Source organism: Gopherus evgoodei, chromosome 5 (genome assembly GCF_007399415.2).
Source record: "Gopherus evgoodei ecotype Sinaloan lineage chromosome 5, rGopEvg1_v1.p, whole genome shotgun sequence".
Lineage (NCBI taxonomy): Eukaryota > Metazoa > Chordata > Testudines > Testudinidae > Gopherus > Gopherus evgoodei.
In genome coordinates, this window is record NC_044326.1 from 27,683,088 (window position 1) to 27,707,762 (window position 24,675).

The 24,675-nt window shown below is 42.4% G+C and overlaps 1 protein-coding gene across 1 annotated transcript in view; it reads right to left on the reverse strand.

Annotated features, from left to right (window-relative positions):
* The window catches only part of SLC2A9 (solute carrier family 2 member 9), a 231,455-nt gene that overhangs the window by 35,688 nt on the left and 171,092 nt on the right, over positions 1-24,675 (reverse strand). The window contains 1 exon segment of the mRNA XM_030563908.1: positions 2,967-3,094. Within this exon segment, the coding sequence (XP_030419768.1) occupies positions 2,967-3,094 (128 nt within the window).

Here is a 24,675-nt window from a genome sequence, read left to right on the forward strand (position 1 = left end):
AAGAACAGGTTAAACAAACACTTGTCAGGGATGGTCTTCTAGATATGCTTAGTATCGGAGTCCCTTTGAACCCTACAGTTCTACATTTCTATGATTCTATTCAAAATCCCATTTGACTGAAGTGAATGGGAGTCTTGGTACTGACTTCAATGGATACTGGATCAAACCTGAAGTCCCCATTTATCACCCATGTTCATAATTTCTTTGAAGGTCATCATTCTTTTTTTTTGGGAGCATAAAACTCTCCTTCTCTAAGGCTATGTCTACACTACTCGCCAGATCGCCGGGTAGTGATCCATCTATTGGGGATAGATTTATTGCATCTAGTGTAGATGTGATAAAATTAATTTCCGATCGCTCTGCCGTTGACTCTGGAACTACACCACGTGCGAGAGGCAGAAGCAGAGTTGACGGGGAGCGGCAGCGGTTGACTCACCGCCATCCTCATGGCCAGATAAATCGACCTAAGATACGCCGACTTTAGCAATGCTATTCGTGTAGCTGAAGTTGCGTATCTTAGGTTGATTCCCCTCCTAGTGTAGACCTAGCCTGAGTCCCCACTGTGACATTCTATACCTTGGAGGAGCATACTGTAACCCCAAATTCCTCATTTTCATATAATCGTGATCTTACATATAAAGCAGGCCTTGTAAGGTATCAGGGGAAAGGTTATGATCTGCTGAAAGTCATTTCTCTATCCATACATGTGTATCATGAATGCATATGAAGTTATGAGAATTGTGTTGTATGGTGGTCACTAAAACATGCTGTAAATTGGGGAATCAGCCAGATATTAGCCCCAGAGGCAGCAGTAAGGAAAGTGACCAACGCCCGGGCAGAGTGTCAAACAACCCATCGACAGCCATGTCATAACCTTAGTCCCAGATTTGGACCTTAGCGTCCAAAATACGGGGGTTAGCATGAAAACCTCCAAGCTTAGTTACCAGCTTGGACCTGGTACTTGCTGCCACCACCCAAAAAATTAGAGTGTTTTGGGGCACTCTGGTCCCCCTGAAAAACCTTCCCTGGGGACCCCAAGACCCAAATCCCTTAAGTCTCACAACAAAGGGAAATAATCCTTTTTCCCTTCCCCCCTCCAGGTGCTCCTGGAGAGATACACAGACACAAGCTCTGTGAATCCAAACAGAGTGACTCCCCCTCTCCGTTCCCAGTCCTGGAAACAAAAAGGACTTTCCTATTTCCCCAGAGGGAATGCAAAATCAGGCTAGCAAATTCAACACACACACAGATCTCCCCCCTGATTTCTTCCTCCCACCAATTCCCTGGTGAGTACAGACTCAATTTTCCTGAAATTTCCCAGTAAAGAAAACTTCAACAGGTCTTAAAAGAAAGCTTTATATAAAAAGAAAGAAAAATACATACAAATGGTCTCTCTGTATTAAGATGACACAATACAGGGTCAATTGCTTAAAAGAATATTGAATAAACAGCCTTATTCAAAAAGAATACAAATCAAAGCACTCCAGCACTTATATTCATGCAAATACCAAAGAAAAGAAACCATATAACTTACTATCTGATTTCTTTATCCTTACACTTAGAAACAGAAGATTAGAAAATAGAAACTACTTCTCCAAAGCTCAGAGAAAGCAGGCAGCCAGAAAACAAAAACTTCAGACACAAACTTCCCTCCACCCAGAGTTGAAAAAATCCGGTTTCCTGATTGGTCCTCTGGTCAGGTGCTTCAGGTGGAAGAGACATTAACCCTTAGCTATCTGTTTATGACAAGCCATTGTCCAGCAAGGGAGCTACATTGCGATGACTTACCTGCTCAACCTTGCTTGGAGAGACTCAGGGCTAGTCTACACTGGCAAAATTCAAGTGCTGCCACGGCAGTGCTTTAATGTGCCTTGTGTGGTCTCAGCGCTTTAAAAAAACCCACCTCTGTGAGGGGTCTGGCTCCCAGCGCCGGTGCACTCTCTATACTGACACTTTACCGCGCTGAAACAGGGGTGTTTTTTCACACCGCTGAGCAAGAAAATTGCAGTGCTGTAAATTGCCAGTGTAGACAAGCCCTCAGCAATGCCCCCCAGACATGCCTGGACTTGTGCTCCCCAAGCACATAGACTGAGGGTATAAAACAGACAAAGTGGACACGTACTGGGCCCTTCTCCCGCCCCCACCTATGCTGCAAGCAACCAAGACACTGAGAAGATAAGATTCCAAGATTGCTGCCCAGTCTAATAGGGTTGAGAGTTTCGAATGCGTGATTATATTTTATTTCTTTTGGTAACTGACTCTGACTTTTTGCCTATCACTTAAATATCTACCTTTTATAGTCAATAAATTTGTTTAATTGTTTATCTTTACCAGTGAGTTTGTATGAAGTGTGGTGTAAATCTGGTTTGACAAAAGCTGGTGTATATCACTTTCCATTGTTGAAGCGGTGAACCAATTAATAAATTTGCACTGCCCATCTTGAGCCATGCAAGATGGTATATTCCTGGGGTACAGTGCTGGGAGCAGGGGGGATTTGGCTCTGGTACCTTTCTCTGTGTGATTCACGAGTGGCTCTGGGAGCATTCACGCAATCCAGCTGGGTGTGGGCGCTCCACATGCGGCTGTGCTGAGCGATCACGGCGCCTGGAGGGGTTGCTGCTGGTGACTAGCAAGGCATTGTGAGAGACAGTCAAGGCGGGGGAGACTTCAGGGGGCACAGTCCTAGGCAGCATCCTGGTCCCAGGCTGCACCCTGGGGGGATCCCGTCACACCCACATTCCCCACCAGAAATAAGCTATTGTTCACAAGCCCACAATATAATATTTTCTTCCTCACTTTCCGTTAAGTGGAACTTCAGCATAACATACATTTACAATTGACACACTGAAATGCATCAAAAGGAGGTGCAGGTTTCATTCCACTTCACAACAAAGAAAGTTTCTTAATGATCTGATGATAAACTATTAATTCAATTATCATACAGTTAACTGTCATACAGTGTGTACCTGAATAAAAGGGAAAAGAAGTCCCACTGAGAAATTGGAGACCCAGTTTACTGTCCCAGCTATCATAAATGCGGCAGGCTTTTGAGACGGCTGAAAAAACTCTCCAGTCAAGACGAATGGAATCCCACCTGAAATGTAACAGCCAAGAAATGGTTGGTTTAATAAACTCTGATGCCTAAAGCTGTGGTAGCAATCAATATGGAAATGTCAAAAATTCACAAGCAATGAGATCTGTGACATCGATCAACGTCTGGTGCAGCTCTCCAGCTCTATTCTGGTGTGAAGTTATGATACATAGACCTTGAACACTAGGATTTATTATTCCACATGGTTTATTAATTTTAAAGGGCTTGGCTTCCCCTGCATTATACCAGCTTTACATGAGTATAACTCCTTTGTGGAGTTACAGTGACGTAAAACTGGCAACAGAATGGATAATGGAGCCCAAAGTGTTTATCAATTTAATTTTAAGTTGATAACATGGGAGCAATTTAAATTCCTGTTCTTACTAAAACAGTCATAATGCTGCAGATTGAGGGATATTCTGTAACAGATTTTATGTTAAACATTAATATTTGGACAGGTGATTTAGAAATATACTTTAAAAAGAAAGATGAGATATTAAATAACTGCATAATTATTCACATTTTTGTAACAATGAAGCTGGAAATGATGAAAAGGCAAATGATTACTACTCTATTTAGTATGCTTTCATTGTTATTTATTTAACACACACACACACACACACACACACACTCTATATATATTAAAAATGTTCGTTTAATTCTAATCCCTTTGGAAAATCCATTTTCCATAATTCTCACAAATTTAAAAAACAAAACCAATTATATGTTATATCCATTCTCTGTGTTGTCTCCCAGTATGTTTCTAGCTGATCTATCTTTGTCCTTTAGATTGTTAGCTCTGTGGGTGGAGACTTTACTTTCATTTGGCTGTTGCATAGCACTGAATACACTTATCAGTGCTTAAAAATGATATACCAAGAAAGTGCTACAATACAGTAACTACTACACTTAAAATACATTTAGTATCAACCATACTATGGGCACTAAGACATAACCCTTTACAGACATATAAAGGGACATATGGAAGAGACAGGGCACATGTATATCTTCACTACTGGCCGGATCAGCGGGCAGCGATCGATCCCTGATAGCTCTCCCATCGACTCCTGTACTCCAGCTTGCGAGAGGCGCAGGCAGAGGCAACGGGGGAGCAGTAGCAGTTGACTCACCATAGTGAAGACACTGCGGTAAGTAGATCTAAGTACGTCGACTTCAGCTACGTTATTCACGTAGCTGAGGTTCCGTAACTTAGATCGATTCCCCACCCCCAGTGCAGACCAGGCCTGAAGGAAGACCTGTCTCTTCCTTAAAGAACTTAAAGTCCAGTGAAACAATGGACACATGGAAAGAGGGGAATGAGATGCAAGAAAAAGCCATGTGACTGATCAGTAAAGTTCAGCCTGCATCATATTAACTATGAATATAATTTTTTCATCTTACAGTGCCTGAAAGCCTCAGCTGAATTGAGGCCATATTGCACTAGGTCTGTACATACACACAGTAAAAGACAGTCCCTGACCCAAAGAGCTTACTGTTTAAATGGACGATACGAAGGGGACAGAAAGGTAGTATTGTTACCCCCATCTTAGAGATGGGGAAATGAGATACCAAGCCACTCAGTGCTATTACTTCAAAGCTACCCATCCTGTCCATATTCTACAACTAAAAAACTATTTATCTCTATGGGGAATTAGTAGTGTGCACTGGCTTTTCTGTACAGCACTTTGAAGGTATACAATGAAGTGCTACATAATGGCTCAGTAGGAGTATCTCTTATAGTGTATATTATGAAGCACAGGCAACACACTGTCTCTTAATCCTTGGTGGCTTGCACAGAGAGATTTCCATACTCTTGGAACCTGGGTTCAACTTCTAGGTTCTAGCAGGCAACAGAACAACTGCATCTGTCATGTCAGCATCTGCTTCAGCTCTTGACATGCCATGTGAGGAAGCTGTTTGCCAGAGCATTTGCCCTGTGGAGAGAGGAAGTGAAGCACTGCATACGCAGAAAGTATAGAATGAGAATTTATTTATAATCATTTATTCTGTCATTCCTTTGCTTTAGGACAATCTACAGAGGTGTTGCTGTTCTTGTCAGCATAATCAAAATGTTATTCTAGATCCACTTGAGAAAATACACATTGTATAAGAGAGGAAAGGAGCCAAAGGCAAAAAGAAAGAGAACAGAAGGACAGAAACATATCACAAAGCATAAATGTTATGGAAACAAAAATGTATCTGTGCTACTTGAAAAACAGTCTCTTGAAAAATCATGTGTGCTTTCTGGATACACACATTCAGCATCAGTAAGCCTGTGCTTTACATTAGTCACCAGCATCACACAGCTCTTGAAGGTAAATAAAAAAGACTCTTAACTAATATAATTAAAACTGTGTCCAAGAGATTTTTCTACAAGTCAAGAAAAGGGAGAGTGGTGCTGTGGAGCCTTTCTAAAAGCTTTTTTTCGGGGGGAGGGGCGGAGGGGGATATTAGAGATGGCACAGACAAGTGGTTCCACACTTCAGGAGGATATAGCCAATCATTTCTGAAAGGCACTGACTAGCCAACATAGAGAGAATACACTACTGCAATGGGATGATGTCAGAGATTGCGTGAGAGAATGAATCAGTCTCTGAGGCCATGTCTACATCTAAAATTTTGCAGCGCTGGTTGTTACAGCTGTATTAGTACAGCTGTATAGGGCCAGCGCTGCAGAGTGGCCACACTTACAGCAACCAGCGCTGCAAGTGGTGTTAGATGTGGCCACACTGCAGCGCTGTTGGGCGGCTTCAAGGGGGGTTCCGGGACCGAGAGAGCAAACCGGGAAAGGAAACCAGCTTCGCCGCGGTTTGCTCTCTCGGTCCCGGAGCCAGCCAGCAAACCGCAGGGAAGGAGACCTGCTTGCTCGGGGTTCCGGGACCGAGAGAGCAAACCGGGAACGCCGCGGTTTGCTCTCTCGGTCCCGGAGCCAGCCAGCAAACCGCGGGGAAGGAGACCTGCTTGCTCGGGGTTCCGGGACCGAGAGAGCAAACCGGGAACGCCGCGGTTTGCTCTCTCGGTCCCGGAGCCAGCCAGCAAACCGCGGGGAAGGAGACCTGCTTGCTCGGGGTTCCGGGACCGAGAGAGCAAACCGGGAACGCCGCGGTTTGCTCTCTCGGTCCCGGAGCCAGCCAGCAAACCGCGGGGAAGGAGACCTGCTTGCTCGGGGTTCCGGGACCGAGAGAGCAAACCGCGGCGAAGCTGGTTTCCTTTCCCGGTTTGCTCTCTCGGTCCCGGAACCCCGAGCAAGCAGGCCTCCTTCCCCGCGGTTTGCTGGCTGGCTCCGGGACCGAGAGAGCAAACCGCGGCGTTCCCGGTTTGCTCTCTCGGTCCCGGAACCCCGAGCAAGCAGGTCTCCTTCCCTGCGGTTTGCTGGCTGGCTCCGGGACCGAGAGAGCAAACCGGGAAAGGAAACCAGCTTGATTACCAGAGGCTTCCTCCTTCCACGGAGGTCAAGAAAAGCGCTGGTGAGTGTCTACATTGCATTACCAGCGCTGGATCACCAGCGCTGGATCCTCTACACCCGAGACAAAACGGGAGTACGGCCAGCGCTGCAAACAGGGAGTTGCAGCGCTGGTGATGCCCTGCAGATGTGGACACTCTCAAAGTTGCAGCGCTGTAACTCCCTCACCAGCGCTGCAACTTTCTGATGTAGACAAGCCCTGAGTGTGTGAGGGAAAGTCTGACTGAGCTGAAGGGTAGGGCAGTTCTGAAGAAAACCAGGAGGCTGGGTTAAGACAGATTCTTTGATGCAAAGCCTTAAAATATGACAGGGCTTATGCTGCACTAGGACATGAGGCATGGGATGAAGGTGTCTTCCAGGAGTCAGTACATGGCACATCGATTTGTGGTGAAGGATCCACTGCAAAACAGAGTGAAATGAAGCAGGGACTGAACCAGTGGGCACCAGGAAATAACCTTTGAAAAAGGGGTCTGGTTCAGGATCCAATGGACTTGGAATATGAAACCTAGAGTAGAGAAATCTAGAGCAAAAGGCAGTGAGATAAAGGTCGACATCAAGATGTCAGAGGAGTGACCAAGCCAAGGCACTGTACGCATAGGTAGGATCTAATGTACAAGTATAGGAAAATGAATGGACATGATACACAATCTAGATATGTACAGCATTACAATCAACTGTTTATTGTTGGCTTCATTTGGCCCTCCAACAGCTTATCTGTATCAAGCAATGTAGATGAAAATTACACCAACATCTATGACAATTAAATTTCAGACCAGGATTTCCATGAAAACAGCCTCCCTTCAGGAAAATGAAATCACCTCTCCCCATTAACCTAACCAGGGCCCACCTAAAATGAGTGGTCTGTTGTGACAAGCAGGCTGTGCAGATTTTCATAATCTTCCTCTCCTTTCTTGCATGCTTTAGTAAACAGTAAATAATGTTGACATTTAAGTCTCATCTTTGGCATCTGAATCTGCAGTACCCATTGAAGTGAATGGAGCAGCATACACCTCAGAATTAATATTTCAGGCTCTCTGCAAACTCAGGCAGACATCACTGCCATTGGTTACACTTAGATGACACTTTCAAGGTTTTCTCCACAGCAACTAGAGATTAAGGCAGATTTTTAAAGGTATTTAGGTGCCTACCAATGCAGATAGGCACATCTGAAAATTCCCACTGGGTGCCTATCTGTATTTTTAGACACCTAAATACCTTTAAAAATCTGGCCCTTAATTCTTTTTTGAACAAAAGCAGAGTCTCTGGAGAGCCACTGAGATACATGCCCTAGTCCCGCCACTGATCAGTTATATCTACAAAGGGGCCTGCCTCACACTTTAAGCAGCATTTCCTAGGGAACTGCATTCAGTTAAAAAAAAAAGAAAGGAAAACACTATTTTCTTTGTTACAATTTGTGGTTCTATAAATCTGGGTATTACTCTTGGCTCTCTTGTATCCTTGAGAAAGTTGCTTAACCTTTCTGTTCCTCAGTTCTCCCATCTTAAAATGAAGATGATCCTGAATGTATTGTCACATTTTCAGAGTAACTGCACCTTTAGTCTCTGCTCTGTGGTCCATGCCAGGAGTGCCCAGTTAGGTCTCAGTTCTCTAGCCATCACTTGTCTCTGGGCAGGGAACTTTGTTCCACTCCCTTCTAAGAGAGGGAATTTTAAGGCTTCACAACTTCCTGCCTTACACTGGGATATCCACAGAGAGCTAGCCGGCCTAAAGACCAGTGCTTGTGCTTTGTTTTCCCTCCAAGGGCTATGATCAGTGTATTGCCAGTAGTCACAAGCCACCAGGGCTAGTTCTAGCAATTTCGCCGCTCCAAGCACGGCGGCACGCCACGGTGGGTGGGGGGCGTGATCTGCCGCTCGCCGGTCCTGCGGCTCTGGTGGACCTCCCGCAGGCTTTCCTGCGGGGGGTCCGATGGTCCCGCGGCTCCGGAGGACCTCCTGCAGGCGTGCCTGCGGATGCTCCACCGGAGCTGTGGGACCAGCGGACCCTCCGCAGGCACGCCTGCGGAAGGTCCACCGGAGCCGCCTGCCGCCCTCCTGGCAACCGGCAGAGCGCCCCCGATGGCATGCCGCCCCAAGCACACGCTTGGCGCGCTGTGGCCTGGAGCCGGCCCTGCAAGCCACCACACAGCTAAACTAGCAGATATGTTCTTAAAAGGTAAAAGCATTACAGAGAAAACATGATAAAAACAATAAACAGATGTAAACACACACTGAACATCCCAGGAATCACCCATCCGTCTTAAGGGGCCCTAGTAAGCCAGTATTTCCAACCTTTACACAAGGATAGAAGGTCCTGTCCACGTGTTGGATCAGAAAGGAGGTCCTGAGTCAGTTCAGTCTTTTTTATAGCAAAAGCTCTTTCTCTCATGTGACTGGGACCTGGGCAATCATGCCAAGTGGGCAGAGCAGGAATCAGGTCTAATGGTCAGAATAAGATTCAGTACCCAGGAATCAGAGCCCAGTCAGCACTGGAACCAGATGACAGAGCCAAGAGCCACAGCCAGTCAGGAGTTGGAGCCCAGGGTCAGAACCAGGTTACCCAGAGTGAGGCAAGGCTGGAACAAGGCAGGAGCTATCACAGCCATGGGCAAATGCTTTTAGCAGCCACTCAACTGACCTGCTGCAGATGCTGGGCTTAAGAGCCAGAGTGCTAAGTTTTCCAACCAGTCAGGCAGAACAGCCAACCAGGCAGCCTACTACAAGCCAGCTGCAATTGTTAGGTTGCCTGGACACTAGCTTTGCAACAGACCTTGATTCCTGACACTTTCTTTGTCTGATGGTCTCTGGAAAACTCAGTTTGAACCAGCATACGCAAATCATCCCACGTAGTGATACATCTCTGGAGGTATTTAAAACCAAAAAGTGATTCACCTTAATCACCTCTCCCCTTCTTCCCTTCTCCCCCCGCCCACGAGCTAAGATAACCCTCCCCCCTGGAGTTGCAGGCAGTCGCCAGCCCACAGTGATACATAAACCCAAAGGTGTTGTATGCGGTTGCAATATCTGTCACAACTACGTCCTAGTGGGAGATGTGAGACTTAATCAGTGTCTGTAAATTATAATGAGATTTTTGGATGAAAGTTGCTATTAAATGCCAATTATTATTATTCCCGTGGTATTTGTAACTACACTTCCATACCAAAAGAGGTTCAGCTTAGATTCGGTATTCAGAATTTGGAAGTTTATGCAAACTGAACCTGCCAAACTGAAGGAGGTGCAAATGTGGTCTTCACACCAACCAGGTGAATCATCTTGGCAAGTGTACCAGTGAAAGAAAAAATACAGAACGGACATCGCAGGCAAACTGAGTTTTAGAGAGTTTCCTTGGATTGTTGTGATAAAGTTTGTTTTTATCAGTCATTCCATACAAATGAGTGAGTATCCTCATTCAAGTGTTCCCTTCCCCATCACTAATGTGAACTGAAAATTTCTGGCCTATGTTCACATATGATTTTTGTTACTGGAAATAAATGATAAATAAAAGCAGCCATTCTGACCAGTTCACAGAGGTGCCATGGCTGTCTTGAAACACACAATTGTGAGATTTTGCAACTTCCACTGTATTTATGTGGGCTGGCATTACGGATTCAGCACTCCTAAATGAGCCATACCTGAGCATCACCATCAGAAGCTGGACATGTGTTTTTCAGTAAAATAGCTATTTTTTGGTACTAACCATAAAAAAATGTAGATTAGGAAACTTTCCTGCAGTTTTTCAGCAAGGCAGCTTCTGAACATGAATTTTCAGAGCTAATGCACCGACCATAATTATTGTGGTGATTCACTTTTATTACTTCGTCCTTTTCAGAGTAGCAATGAATATAATAGGAGACGGAATTCTTAACACACTGTGATGTCTTAATGAAAGACTAATATACCAGTTAACCTGCTACCACCGTTACAATTTACAAATCTCTTATTTCAGCTGTAATATATTACAGGTCACATTTATAAACACCCAAAAATGTGTGAGTGTACACAATTTGGCAGACGTTTGTGTATTTTTGTGCAATATTTATTTGCATACATAATTACCACAATTGTAGTCAATGTAATTCAATTGCAAATGCCCACTTACTCATCCAAATAGTCAGTTATGTATGCAACTGATATTATGGTACAAAAATAAAAAAATAATTTAAAATGGTAATTTTATTAATTTAGGCACACAAATGCACATGAATTTTGCATATGCAACAGCATGCATTTAAAAATATATAAAATATGAATCTAAAATAAAATTGTGTTATAAAGATAAAAATTGTGCAGTCTTCAATATTCAGTTAAATGGTACATTTTCAGATAAATAAGGCTTAGTATGAGTTGATTAATATAATGTAAAACCTAAATCTCTCTTTCAAATGCTTTTAAATACAGGAGGAAATATTTTATCATAGAAAATATGTAAAGTGAGCAAAATCTTGAGATCCTTACTCAGTCCTTATTTGGCATTGAAGTCAGTGGAGTAAAAGTAGGATTTATGGGTGAAATTAAGACAGGTAATATTTAAACTTAGGATCAAGGAAATCTATTTCTTTGGTGAATAGTCCCAAGGAAAGGGTAGAAACTCTGTCTCTTTTGAATGAGCAAAGAGAATGGTATTCCTTGCGAAAAAATGTGCTACGTTTTAGTTGTGGCTATGCTGGCAACACCAGACGGTTATAGATTTGTTGGTAATCAGTTTGGGGTCATCAAAGCCATGGTGCAGGGGACTGGACTAGATGACCTCTCAAGGTCCCTTCCAGTTATATGCTTCTGTGGTGGCACAGCAATCATGGAGGTATGCCAAACAATTAATGCTGTGCTGTTCTTCCCCTGCCCCCCGGTTGTAAAAATTGGAAATATTCCTGAAATAATTGCAGGGTTTGAATGGATGGTGTTCCTGAACTGTGCAGGTGTGACTGATGGCATATCTCTAGTTTATGCATGCCATTTGAAACAAGCGAGTACATTAACAGGAAAGGATACTACTCCATCATACAAGGCCTTGTGGGCCACCGTGGCATATTGATGGACACCAACATTGAATTGAGTGCATGATGCCAGGGTGTTCCAGAAATCTGGCTTGTGTCAATGTGGGCAAGCTGGTACATTGCTCCCTCCAACAGTCGTGCTGTGATTTTTAGGTAAACTGCTGCCCTAGTTGAGAAATGTTTATCTTGATAGGCGCCAAATTGGATAAGAGACAGTTTAACTACGTGCTGAGCATGTGCAGAATCATGGTGGAATGTGCCTTTGACTGACCAAAATCAAGATACAGTGCTCGTGTGGACATGGGGCATGACAGCAGCATGCTTATATCAACATATGGTCATGCTGAAGTGGGTTTGGCTACCATACACTGAATAGCCTGCAATTGCTGAACCTGTTAGCATGCAGTGAAGACATGGCCTAAGAGAAAACTGGATAAAGTGCTGAAAAAGTATATTGTAGGAAACAACCCTGCCCCAAATGACCTAACATATCTTTTCCTTCTCTGATTTCTATTAATCTATACATGGAGCAAGAATTTTGCAAAATATTTAACTAGAGTTTTGAGATAATCTGACAAGTTATAGAACATCTCCTTAAAGTGTAAATTCCATTTAACAGAATAATGCTCAACAAATAACAGCTTAGCACATTCAAATGCAACAGTGGCATTGCCTAGATAATTCTATTTAGGAAATTAGGAGCAGAATGTGTGACAGGGATGTAACACTGCTCAGCTTCATGAACAGAGACACTGTGGTCATCTTTGTGGATTGAACTTGAGACCTTCAGTCTGTACTACTTGACTTTTTCAGAGTTAAGTATCTATCTATCTAAAATGTGCCTCATCAGTATTTCGGTTTAAAGTGGCATATCTATAACAAGTACAAATGACAATTAGGACACAATATCCAAAAAAACAGAGATCCGCCTAAAGCTTTCCCACCACTCCAACCCATCTATTCATCCTGGCCTCTTTTCCTCCATTGGTTAGGAGAACAGGAAGGCTTTGTGCCATGACCTGAAGATCAACAAATTCAGGCTCTGATGAACTGCTGGTTGAAGTGAATTCCACAGGCCAGGGTCTTGTCTTCAGACCCTCATCAATAAATCAGGGGACAATAAATCAACTGATATTATATGCCACAGATTCAAACAAAACAAAGCATGGGGCAGCTCCTCAACTAGTGTAAACTGATGTAGCTCCATCAACTAATATCAGTTGAGGAGCTGGCCCAGTGGTCTTTATGAACCAGCCCTTTTAAATCTCTGTCAGTTGACACAATAATATTACCAAGCATCTTGAAGTACATAATTACTACTAGTCACATACAGAACTATATTCCAGAAAATAAAATATAGTTACAGCTCCTACAATTGATAATCTTGCATTATTAGTTTTTATCTGTCACAGGTCTGCTCTTTAACAGGATAACAAGGAGGAGTCCGGTGGCACCTTAAAGATTTATTTGGGCATAAACTTTTTTGGGTAAAAAACCCACTTTTTCAGACGCATGGTGTGAAAATTACAGATACAGGCATAAATATATATTGGCACATGAAGAGAAGGGAGTTCCCTTACAACTGGAGAACCAATGTTGAAGGCCAGTTTAGTTCGTGTGGATGTGGTCCACTCCCAATAACTGATGAAGAGGTGTCAATACCAAGAGAGGGAAAATTGCTTTTGTAGTGAACTAGCCACTCCCAGTCCCTATTCAAGCCCAAATTAATGGCGTTAAGTTTGCAAATGAATTGTAGCTCTGCATTTTCTCTTTGAAGTCTGTTTTTGAGGTTTTTTTGTTGAAGAATGGCTATTTTTAAATCTCTTATTGAATGTCCAGGGAGACTGAAGTGTTCTCCTACTGGCTTTTATAATTTACTATTCCTGATGTCTGATGTGTGTCCATTTATCCTTTTACGTAAAGACTGTCTGGTTTGGCCAATGTACATGGCAGAGGGGCATTGCTGGTACATATCAAATTAGTAGATGCGCAGGTGAATGAGCCTCTGATGGTGTGGCTGGTGTGGTTGGGTCCTATGATGGTGTCACTAGAGTAGATATGGGGACGGAGAAAGCAATGGGGTTTGTTACAGCAATTAGTTCCTGGGTTACTGTTTCTGTGGTGTGGTGTGTAGTTGCTTGTGAGTACTTGCTTCAGGTTGGGGGGGGGTTGTCTGTAAGTAAGGACTGGCCTGTCTCCCAAGGCCTATGAGAGTGGGGGATTGTTTTCCAGGATAGGTTGTAGATCGCTGATGATGTGCTGGAGAGGTTTTAGCTGGGGACTGTACGTAATGGCCAGTGGTGTTCTGTTATTTTCCTTGTTGGGCCTACCTTGTAATAGGTGACTTCTGGGTATCCATCTCACTCTGTCAATCTGTTTCCTCACTTCCCCAGGTGAGTACTGTAGTTTTAAGAATGCTTGATAGAGATCTGGTAGGTGTTTGTCTCTGTCTGAGGGATTAGAGCAAATGCGGTTGTGTTTTAGGGCTTGGCTGTAGACAATGGATCATATGGTGTGTCCTGGATGAAAGCTGGAGGCATGTAGATAAGTATAGTGGTCAATAGGTTTCTGGTATAGAGTGGTGTTTACGTGACCATCACTTATTTGCACTGTAGTGTCCAGGAAGTGGATCCCTTGTGTGGACTGGTCCAGCCTGAGGTTGATAGTGGGGTGGAAATAGCTGAAATTCAGGTGGAATTCAAGGACCTCCTTCCCGTGGTCCAGGATGTTATTTCAGAGGATCTTTTGTTTAACATATATTTTGGTTTGGTACTAAGAAAGTGTATTAATTTAACAGCATGTAGAATGTCAGTCCTGGGAGCATTATTAATGTTATTGGTGCATAACCCAAATTAACAAAACTCATCTCAGAGTAAATGAAGTAGTTAAGAACATTGAGATCAATGGCAATTGGGACAAAATACAACATGGTTTTACAAAAGGTAGATTGTGCCAAACCAACCTGATCTCCTTCTTTAAGAAGGTAACAGATTTTTTAGACAAAAGAAATGCAGTGGATCTAATTTACCTCGATTTCAGTAAGGTATTTGACATGGTTCTACATGGGGAATTATTAGTTATACTGGAAAAGATGGGGATCAATATGAAAATTGAAATGTGGATAAGAAACTGGTTAAAGGGGAGACTACAATGGGTAGTACTGAAAGGTGAACTGTTAGGCTGGAAGGGGGTTACTAGTGGAGTTCCTCAGGGATCGGTTTTTGGACCAATCTTAATTAATCTTTTTATTACTGACCTTGGCACAAAAAGTGGGAATGTGCTAATAATGTTTGCGGATGACACAAAACTGGGAGGTATTGCTAACACAAAGAAGGATCTGGATATCATACAGGAAGATCTGGATGACTTTGTAAACTGGAGTAATAATAATAGGATGAAATTTAATAGTGAAAAGTGCAAGGTCATGCATTTAGGGATTAATAACAAGAATTTTGGTTATAAATTGGGGACACATCAATTGGAAGTAACAGAGGAGGAGAAGGATCTTGGAGTATTGGTTGGTCACAGGATGACTATGAGCCGTCAACGTGATATGACTGTTAAAAAAGCTAATGCAGTTTTATGATGCTTTAGGCGAGGTATTTCCAGTAAAGATAAGGAGGTGTTTGTACCGTTATACAAAGCACTGGTAAGACCTCATCTGGAATACTGTGTGCAGTTCTGGTCTCCCATATTTAAGAAGGATGAATTCAAACTGGAACAGGTAAAGAGAAGGGCTACTAGAATGATCCGAGGAATGGAAAACCTGTCATATGAAAGGGGACTGAAAGAGCTTGGCTTGTTTAGCCTAACCAAAAGAAGGCTGAGGGGAGATATGATTGCTCTTTATAAATATATCAGAGGGATAAGTATCAGGGAGGGAGAGGAATTATTTAAGCTTAGTACCAATGTGGACACAAGAACAAACGGATATAAACTGGACACTAGGAGATTTAGACTTAAAATTAGATGAAGGTTTCTAACCATTAGAGGAGTGAAGTCTTGGAACAGCCTTCCAAGGGGTGTAGAGGGGGCAAAAGACATATCTGGCTTCAAGACTAAGCTTGATAAGTTCATGGAAGGAATGGTATGATGGGATAGCCTAATTTCGCCAATTAATTGATCTTTGATTAGCAGGTAAATAGGCCCAATGGTCTGTGATGGGATTTTAGATGGGGTGGGATCTGAGTTACTAGAGAATTCTTTCCTGGGTGTCTGGCTGGTGAGTCTTGCCCACATGCTCAGGGTTTAACTGACTGCCATATCTGGGGTCGGGAAGGAATTTTCCTCCAGGGCAGATTGGCAGAGGCCCTGGAGGTTTTTTGCCTTCTGCTGCAGCATGGGGCACGGTCACTTGCTGGAGTATTCTCTGCACCTTGAGGTCTTTAAACCACGATTTGAGGACTTCAATAACTCAGACATAGGTTAGGGGTTTGTTACAGGAGTGGGTGGGTGAGATTCTGTGGCCTGCATTGTGCAGGAGGTCAGACTAGTCCCTTCTGAGCTTAAGTCTATGAATCTATGAAATAAATTAAGCGATGGTGCGAACAAAAATACAAACTGATATCTTGTGCAGTAACTCCATTCGTATAAATTTTAGGTTTTTAATTCTATGTACTTTACTCCTAAGTGGTTTAAATATATAATTTAATGGTTTTGTATCTCTAATACAGATACAAAACCATTAGATAAGGAAAAAATTAGAATAATACTTTTATGCCTGTTAAGGTAATCTTTAAAAAAAAAAACATATTCCTTTTGCTTTTTTTTAATTTGCAAAAATTAAGAATAGCATTAATGTGAATCATCTGATGATTTGTTCTCCACACTGAACAAAAGTTTGTCCTTCCTTGAGTAGTAATTACTGTGTTTTGATATATACTCAGTTCCAAAAGGCAGTACTCTCAAGCAGAATTTTCAGAACCGTAATTTACTAGCTGCATTTTTCTTTCTGCTAATTGTTTTTATAAAAGAAAAGTACACTCTGCAACAAAAGAACTGCAGGAATTTCAACTGATTAAAATTTCACCTTTCTTGGTGCTTCTCTGATTAAATACTTCTGGTCTCCTGGATACCTAAATGTCATTTTAAACTTACCATGGTTCCTTTATAGTTTCCTCATCCTCTGTCACTGCTGATAACACTAACTCGCTCATTGTCACCCAGGCTTGTAATATTTGGGGGAGGGGTCATCTTTGACTTTCCCAGCTTCCTCACTGCATACTTCTGTGCCATGTCCAAATCTTGTTGCTTCTTCCTACATAACATTTAAAGACCTGCTGTTTTCGCTCTTTCCATACAGCTGAAACACTTATCCAAGTCATTATCATTTTTTGTTTTAATTACATAAACTTTTTCTCTCTGGTCTCCACAACAACCACATTGCTACCTCTAGTTAATTCAAAATGCAGCTGGTAAGATAGTCTTCCTTGCCAGTCATTTTGATCACATCGCCCACCTACAACATCTTTGGCTCATTCTACTAGCTCCACTTTTACCATTGCATCAAATTCTAGCTCTTTGTTCTCACTTTCAATATGACTCAGAAGTCTGCTGTGCCCTCCGTATCTGTTCACCTCTGACAGTAATTTCAGGATGATGACTTAAAATAAAATCTCTTATCTGCTCTAATGCAGTGACAATCTAACAGTAAATTGTATTTTAGAACCGATTCATGGTGATGTGGGAGATATAAATGTTTCGGACAGAGTTCCTCTACACTTCAGACCATGACTTTGGAATAATCAAAGTGAAGACAATCTTTGAATAACACAATGCAAGTTTTACATAAGATCCAGTGAATGCCAATACGTTTGGTGGCTTTGGCTCAGGTCCAACTCCCAAGGAAATTAACTGGAATCTGTCCTTCAACTTCAGTTTTGCTAGATCAAGCCCTTAGTACTTTGAGACCTGCAGCCTTGCTGCATCAGAAATCTAATCATTCTTCACCAGAATACCCTCAATCCTGAAAATTCCTTATATCTTGGCATGACAAACACACTAGAATGTGTCAACTTTTATTGTGCATCGAGGGGACCGGGCTATTTCTGAATTTTAGGAGTCAATACAAAAATTAGTACACAGTCAAAAATCCAGATGACCTCGGTTTGAACTTTGGATGCCTAATCACTGTTTGATTGGTTCTTAGAGTAAAATTACAAGATGCAGTACACAACAGAAGGAGATTAGAAGAGGGGTAACATGACATTTTTTAAAGCAACCTATTCTTCTTCTTCTTCTTCAGTATTTGTATTGTGATAGGAACTAGAAGCAGAGGTTATAGATCAGAACATAAGTACATAGGTTGCCTTTTTATAAACAAACTGAAAGAATTACAGAACAAACATGCATAAAAAGGCTAGTAATTTTAGATTAGTATGCATCATTCATTAGAGAAAGGATTACATATACATTCTTCTCATCCAAAGGCTGATCAACCCTGCATGCACCACTACATTTTGGAATGTGAGTCTAAATGCAGTGTATGGTTATATTGTAATGTCTGTTTGCTTTACCTAATTCTTTTATTTTAAATAAAGTCTTTAATTCAATTACTTGTTGTGTCATTCACTATCCTCCACTAAACTAAATGATCTGTAACTGTCCCAGAGGCTCGAACCTCTAAGAGTTCAGTTTGGTCCTATTAATTGGGAACAAATAAATCAAGGTTACACTAGTCGACTGCCTTAAACAAACAGAAGAAGGCTGGCCTTTAATATGTGTGTGTGGTCTGGTCTACACTACGCGTTTAAACCCATTTTAGCAGCGTTAAACCGATTTAACGGCGTACCCGTCCACACTACGAGGCCCTTTATATCGCTATAAAGGGCTCTTTAAGTCGGTTTCTGTACTCCTCCCTAACGAGAGGAGTAGCGCTAAAATCGGTATTACCATATCGGATTAGGGTTAGTGTGGCCGCAAACTGACGGTATTGGCTTCCGGGAGGTATCCCACAGTGCACCATTGTGACCGCTCTGGACAGCAATCTGAACTCAGATGCAGTGGCCAAGTAAACAGGAAAAGCCCTGCGAACTTTTGAATTACATTTCCTGTTTGCCCAGCGTGGAGCTCTGATCAGCACAGGTGGCGATGCAGTCCCAAATCCAAAAAGAGCTCCAGCATGGACCGTACGGGAGATACTGGATCTGATCGCTGTATGGGGAGACAAATCTGTTCTATCAGAGCTCCGTTACAGAAGATGAAATGCCAAAGCGTTTGAAAAAAATCTCCAGGCTACACAGTGCTGCGTGACAAGCGTAACGGAAAGCCAAAGAATCAAATGGACGCTCATGGAGGGAGGGAGGGGGTGCTGAGGACTCCAGCTATCCCACAGTCCACAGCAGTCTCCAAAAACTATTTGCATTCTTGGCTGAGCAACCAGTGCCTGTAGGTTCAAACACATTGTCCGGTGTAGTTCAAGGTATAGCTCGTCAATTTACTCCTTCCCCCCACCACGTGAAAGAAAAGGGAAAGAAATCGTTTCTTGACTTTTTTCAATGTCACCCTATGTCTACTGAATGCTGGTGGTAGACAGGATGCTGCAGCAGTGAAGAGCAGTATCCGCTCTTCTCCCCTCCCCGGTGGCAGACGGTACAATATGACTGCTATCCGTCGTCACTATCAGCCTGTGAGTGCTCCTGGCTAGCCTCAGGTGAGGCTGGCTGGGGGCCTCTGGGTAAAAATAGGAATGATTCCTGGTCATTCCCAGTAGATGGTACAGAACGGCTGGTAATCGTCCTCATCATAGTAACTGGGGGCTGAGCTCCATCAGCCCCCTCCCTTTCATGTGTAAAGAAAAGATTCTGTCCTGCCTGGACTATCATAGCAGCGGGATGCTAGGCTCCTCTCCCCTGCACCGCTTAATGTTCTGCCCGGACTGCCATAGCAGCGGGAGGCTGCCTCCCCCTCATTTTATCTCACTAACAAGTCACTGTTTCTTATTCCTGCATTCTTTAAATTTCATGACACAAATGGGGGGGACACTGCCACGGTAGCCCAGGAAGGTTGGGGAGGAGGGAAGCAATGGGTGGGGTTGTTGCAGGGGCAACCCACGTGAATGGCATGCAGCTCGTCATTTCTGCGGTATCTGACATGGAGCAGCTGTGCTCTCTGATACACTGGTTCTCTAGTACACTTGCCCCATATTCTAGGCAGGACTGACTTTATTTTTAGATACCATAAAGGAGGGATTGACTCGGGGAGTCATTCCCAGTTTTGCCTTTGCGCCCCCGGTCGACCTCAGCCAGGGGCACCCATGATAGCAGCAGACAGTACAGAACGACAGATAACCGTCATCTTATTGCCAATTTACAATGGCAATAGACGGTACAGAATGACCGATAACTGTCTCTGCTATCATGCAAAAGCAAACGAATGCTGCTGTGTAACACTGCAGTAACGCCTCTGTCAGCGGCATCCAGTACTCATATGGTGACAGTAAAAAAAAAGCTGAACGGGCTCCATGGTTGCCGTGCTATGACGTCTGCCAGGGCAATGCAGGGAAAAAGGGCGTGAAATGATTGTCTGACGTTGTTTTCCCGGAGGAAGGAATGACTGACGACATTTACCCAGAACCACCCGCGACAATGATTTTTGCCCCATCAGCCACTGGGATCTCAACCCAGAATTCCAAGGGGCGGAGGAGACTGCGGGAACTATGAGATAGCTATGGAATAGCTACCCACAGTGCAACGCTCCGGAAATCGACGTTAGCCTCAGACCATGGATGCACACAGCCGAATTAATGTGCTTAGTGGGGCCGCATGCACTCAACTTTATACAATCTGTTTTACAAAACCGGTTTATGTAAAATCGAACTAATCCCGTAGTGCAGACGTACCCTGTGTGTGTGCGCGCATGTGTGAGAAAGAGAATTATAGCCTGCTAATGTTATTAGTACAGTAATAATGCTGTGTGACAACTATAAATACATTGCTTTATTCATAGTCTACAAAAGAAAATGTTTGTTCACCATATACATATACCAGTGTTGTAGGCTGTGATTTGCAAAGCCACCAATCTAATGTGAACACCAAATTCCCAATAGCTGTAATGGGAGTCGGGTGTCCAACCCCCACAGGCAACTTCTGAAAATCTTCACCATAGTCTTTTAGGGATATGCAAAATCCTAACCCAACACACGGCTATATTTTTTTCTAACTTAGCAGTGGATTTCTAATGTCTTGGAGCTGTGAGTTATTGACAAGCAATTAACCATCATTCAGGAAAACATATAGCTCAAGGCTAATGTTCTTTTTAAGTGTTGCAGTAATCACAATTTGAAAGCTACAATTTTAATTGGAAATAAAAGATCATTTCCCAAAATCCATTGTTAAAAGGGGAAAGTTCATAAGATTTCCAGCTGTGGAGGTCCCCAAGTGTCATTTCCAGTAATTCTCTATATCTGACAGATACAGATGATTATAACCTTTCAGTTATTGTAGACCCTCATCTTTCTTTTGAAACCTTTACCAATTGAAAAGGACCAAAACTGCATCCCTGGTGGAACTCTATGAAAGTCAACAGGCTTACACTGTAGGCTCGATGTAGATAACTTCCAAGCGCATATTCAAACCAAATTAAAAGTGTATCAGTTCTGAGATGTCAGTAATAATGTCTTATTTAATACTGCGAGGGGTCACAGTTTATCTGAGTACCTTCCACACACTGACAGATAAATTATATCAAAATCCAAACCAACCCTGGTATTGTTTCTGCACTGTCCATACCACCATGGTGTGTCCCTTAGGGCAGTGGTTCTCAACCAGGTTTACATGTACCCCTGAGGGTACACAGAGGTCTTCCAGGGGGTACATCAACTCATCTAGAATAGATATTTTTCCTATTTTACAACCGGCTACATCAAAAGCACTAGTAAAGTCAGTACAAACTAAAATTTCATACAGACAATAACTTGTTTATAGAGCTCTATATACTATATACTAAAATGTAAGTATAATATTGATATTCTAATTGATTTATAATTATACGGTAAAAATGAGAAAGTAAGCAATATTTCTGTAATAGTGTGCTGTAACTCTTGTATTTTTATGTTTGATGTTGTAAGCAAGTAGTTGTTAAGTGAGGTGAAACTTGGGGGTACCTGAGACAAATCAGACTCCTGAAAGGGGTACAGCAGTCTGGAAAAGCTGAGAGCCACTGCCCTAGGGAGACAAAACAATTAGAACCTTTGAACTTTGCTGGTTCAGATCAAATGGGACCTGGACTCAAACCTCGCCTGGTATTTGTTATGCAAAACCAAAACTTGCCACTACCGCAGCTCATCTCTGCGGGTGTTTCTGCTGCAAAAATGTACATTACCTGCAATTCCCATTGTGAAGTAAATTGACATACAGAAATTAGATTGTAAGCGTTTATAAAATCTTCAAACCAGGAACCCTATCCAATATTTGTAACATATCTCAGACACCATTAGCCCTGTACAAAAAATGACCATTAATAAGTAAGGGGCTCTGGAGCCTTAAGAAAACCCTCCAACCCTCACAATTTTAATGGTCTGGTTCATTCACATTTGAATAGCAATTCTCCGACTTCAATTATTATGGGAGTTATCGCTAAACTGGACAGGAACACACTGTAAGACGTTTGGAATATTTTCTGTTTAACTGCTTGTGTGCCAGCACATCTTTAGCTCTAATGCTGAACCTACAAAAAGGCACTATAATTACAAAAACCCCATTTATTTATTTAATATGAAGGAATATTAAAGGTTACTTCCTCCAAAGAGGTCTTAATCTGTGTTCTTATATCATATAAGACTGCCTATTGCCTGGGAGGATTTCATTAGCTTCTAACTGAAAGCACTGAAGTCCCTGTTTGAAAATACACAGGAGCTTTAAAATGAATGGCTTTTTAATTAAATATACACAAAAAGTAACACAGGATTTGTTTAGATGGTACAAATTTCTGTTGAGATGGGAGGCTTATGAATTCAAGCCTGGATCTAACACTTGTTCAAGGTGCACTCAAAAGAATGCATTGAGATGAGACTCAATACATGCATCCCTGTAATGGGAGAAACTACAATAATACCACACCATACTGCTTCTAATTTACATTTCAGAAGGTAATCCCAATATTGCATTTTATGTCAGTCCTTTGTCTCTGGCTGCACATGAACAGATACATGTAAATGTGAATGGTGTAACTCTCTGCTTTTGCCAAGGATTCAGTAGCATTTTTTTACTGCACTTTCAGGTCGAACAAGCCTCCTGACTTTCAAAGTGACCCGTTTCTCACAACCAGCTCCACTGTCAATACAGCTTTGTGTTAACATTCAGAATAAGAGTCCAGACTGATTTAAAATCTAAATACCAACCTCAGGCTGCAGCAACAATTTCCTCTGAATTTCTTCTTGTCTACAACATGCCATCAATTTAACACATGCCAAATGTTCAACTACCATAATTTATCATATATACCTTGGGTCTAAATTCAATCTTGAATCACTTTCCATAAAGTTCCAGTAATCTTGGAACTAAATTATTACAAAACCATAAGACAAGTCACAAGCTACAAGAGAGAGACAAAAGATAAGTGAAATCTCCTTCTGTGACAGTTTAGTTTGCTAGTATGTCTTAGCTCTGTGTATTAATGCAGTCAGCAGTAAAAGTAACTGTTGGGAAACATTAATCTTGGTATTATAGAATTATTTTTTAAATTAAACTGTTGGGGTTTTTTAAATTGTTTCCTTTTTCTGTGACCACATTATTAGGGTACACTTTATCTTTCTTACCACCAGAACATCTGCTAAATTAGTACTTCTAGGGCTGATGACCCTTACTCATGTTGAGTAACACCTTACCCCAAAGTAGTCTCATTAAGACAGATTCTGATACCCCTATTCACACTAAATGATGCTTTATGCTATGTGAAGTCCATGGCATTATTTCTGGAGGAAGTGCTACTCAACTGGAGGAAGGTTCACTGAATCTGGGCCACTTGCAACAAGAGTCACTACTTGTGAAGAAGGGTGCTATGGAACATGAATATAAGGGTGGTAGTATCAGGACTGCTTAGAGACTCTGCCACCCCTATTAACACTGAATAATCTTTACGAACAGTTCCACTGATTTCAATGAGGCACTAGTCAAAGTCAGTAATGATGGCAGAATCTAGTCCTTAAATGAATGAATACAATGACCAGAAAGGCATCTCCCTACAAAGATGATCACTTTCCAGGAAGTGTTCAGTTTTCTTTAGAAGATCACTGTTAGAAGAGGACTGCTATAGGTAGGGCCCTACCAAATTCATAACCATGAAAAACATATCTTGGACTGTGAAATCTGGTCTCTCCCCATGAAATCTGGTCTTTTGTGTGCTTTCACCCTATACTATACAGATTTCACAGGGGAGACCAGTGTTTCTCAAATTACTCAAATTCTCAAGTTCCTGACTCAAAAGGGTGTTGCAGGGGGGTCACAAGGTTATTTGGGGGTGGGGGGGTTGCAGTACTGCTACTCTTACTTCTGCAGTTTGTGCTGCCTTCAGAGCTGGGTGGCTGGAAATTGGTGGCTGTTGGCTGGAAGCCCAGGTCTGAAGGCAGAGCCACCACCAGCAACAACGCAGAAGTCAAGGTGAAAATACCATACCATGCCATCCTTATTTCTGTGCTACTCCTGATCAGCCACAGCTGCTCTCCAGCTACCCAGCTCTGAAGATACCACCATTGCCAGCAGCAGCGCAGAAGGGAAGCAGTACTGCAAACCCCCCCCCCAACTCCTTTTTGGGTCAGGACCCCTACAATTACACCACTGTGACATTTGAGATTTAAATAGCTGAAATCATGAAATTTACAATTTTTAAAATCCTATGACCGTGAAATTGACCAAAACGGACCTTGAATTTGGTAGGGTTATAGGGTTGACAGGGAGAAGGGGTATAAAGAGGGTCTATTTTGGTCATGTATTTCTATGAGGAAAAGGGAAGAAAGCCCACTATTATAACTAGCTTAGTCTTTTCTTATTTTGGGAAGACGCATCCGAGGAAAGGAAGAAAAAAAATAACATTTCAAAACTAGAATTGCTGCATGGCCTCAGCTATTTTGGGCCCTAACATTCAGAGCTGGGTCTTCTCAGCTCAGATTTTCCACATGGCATTACAAAGCGA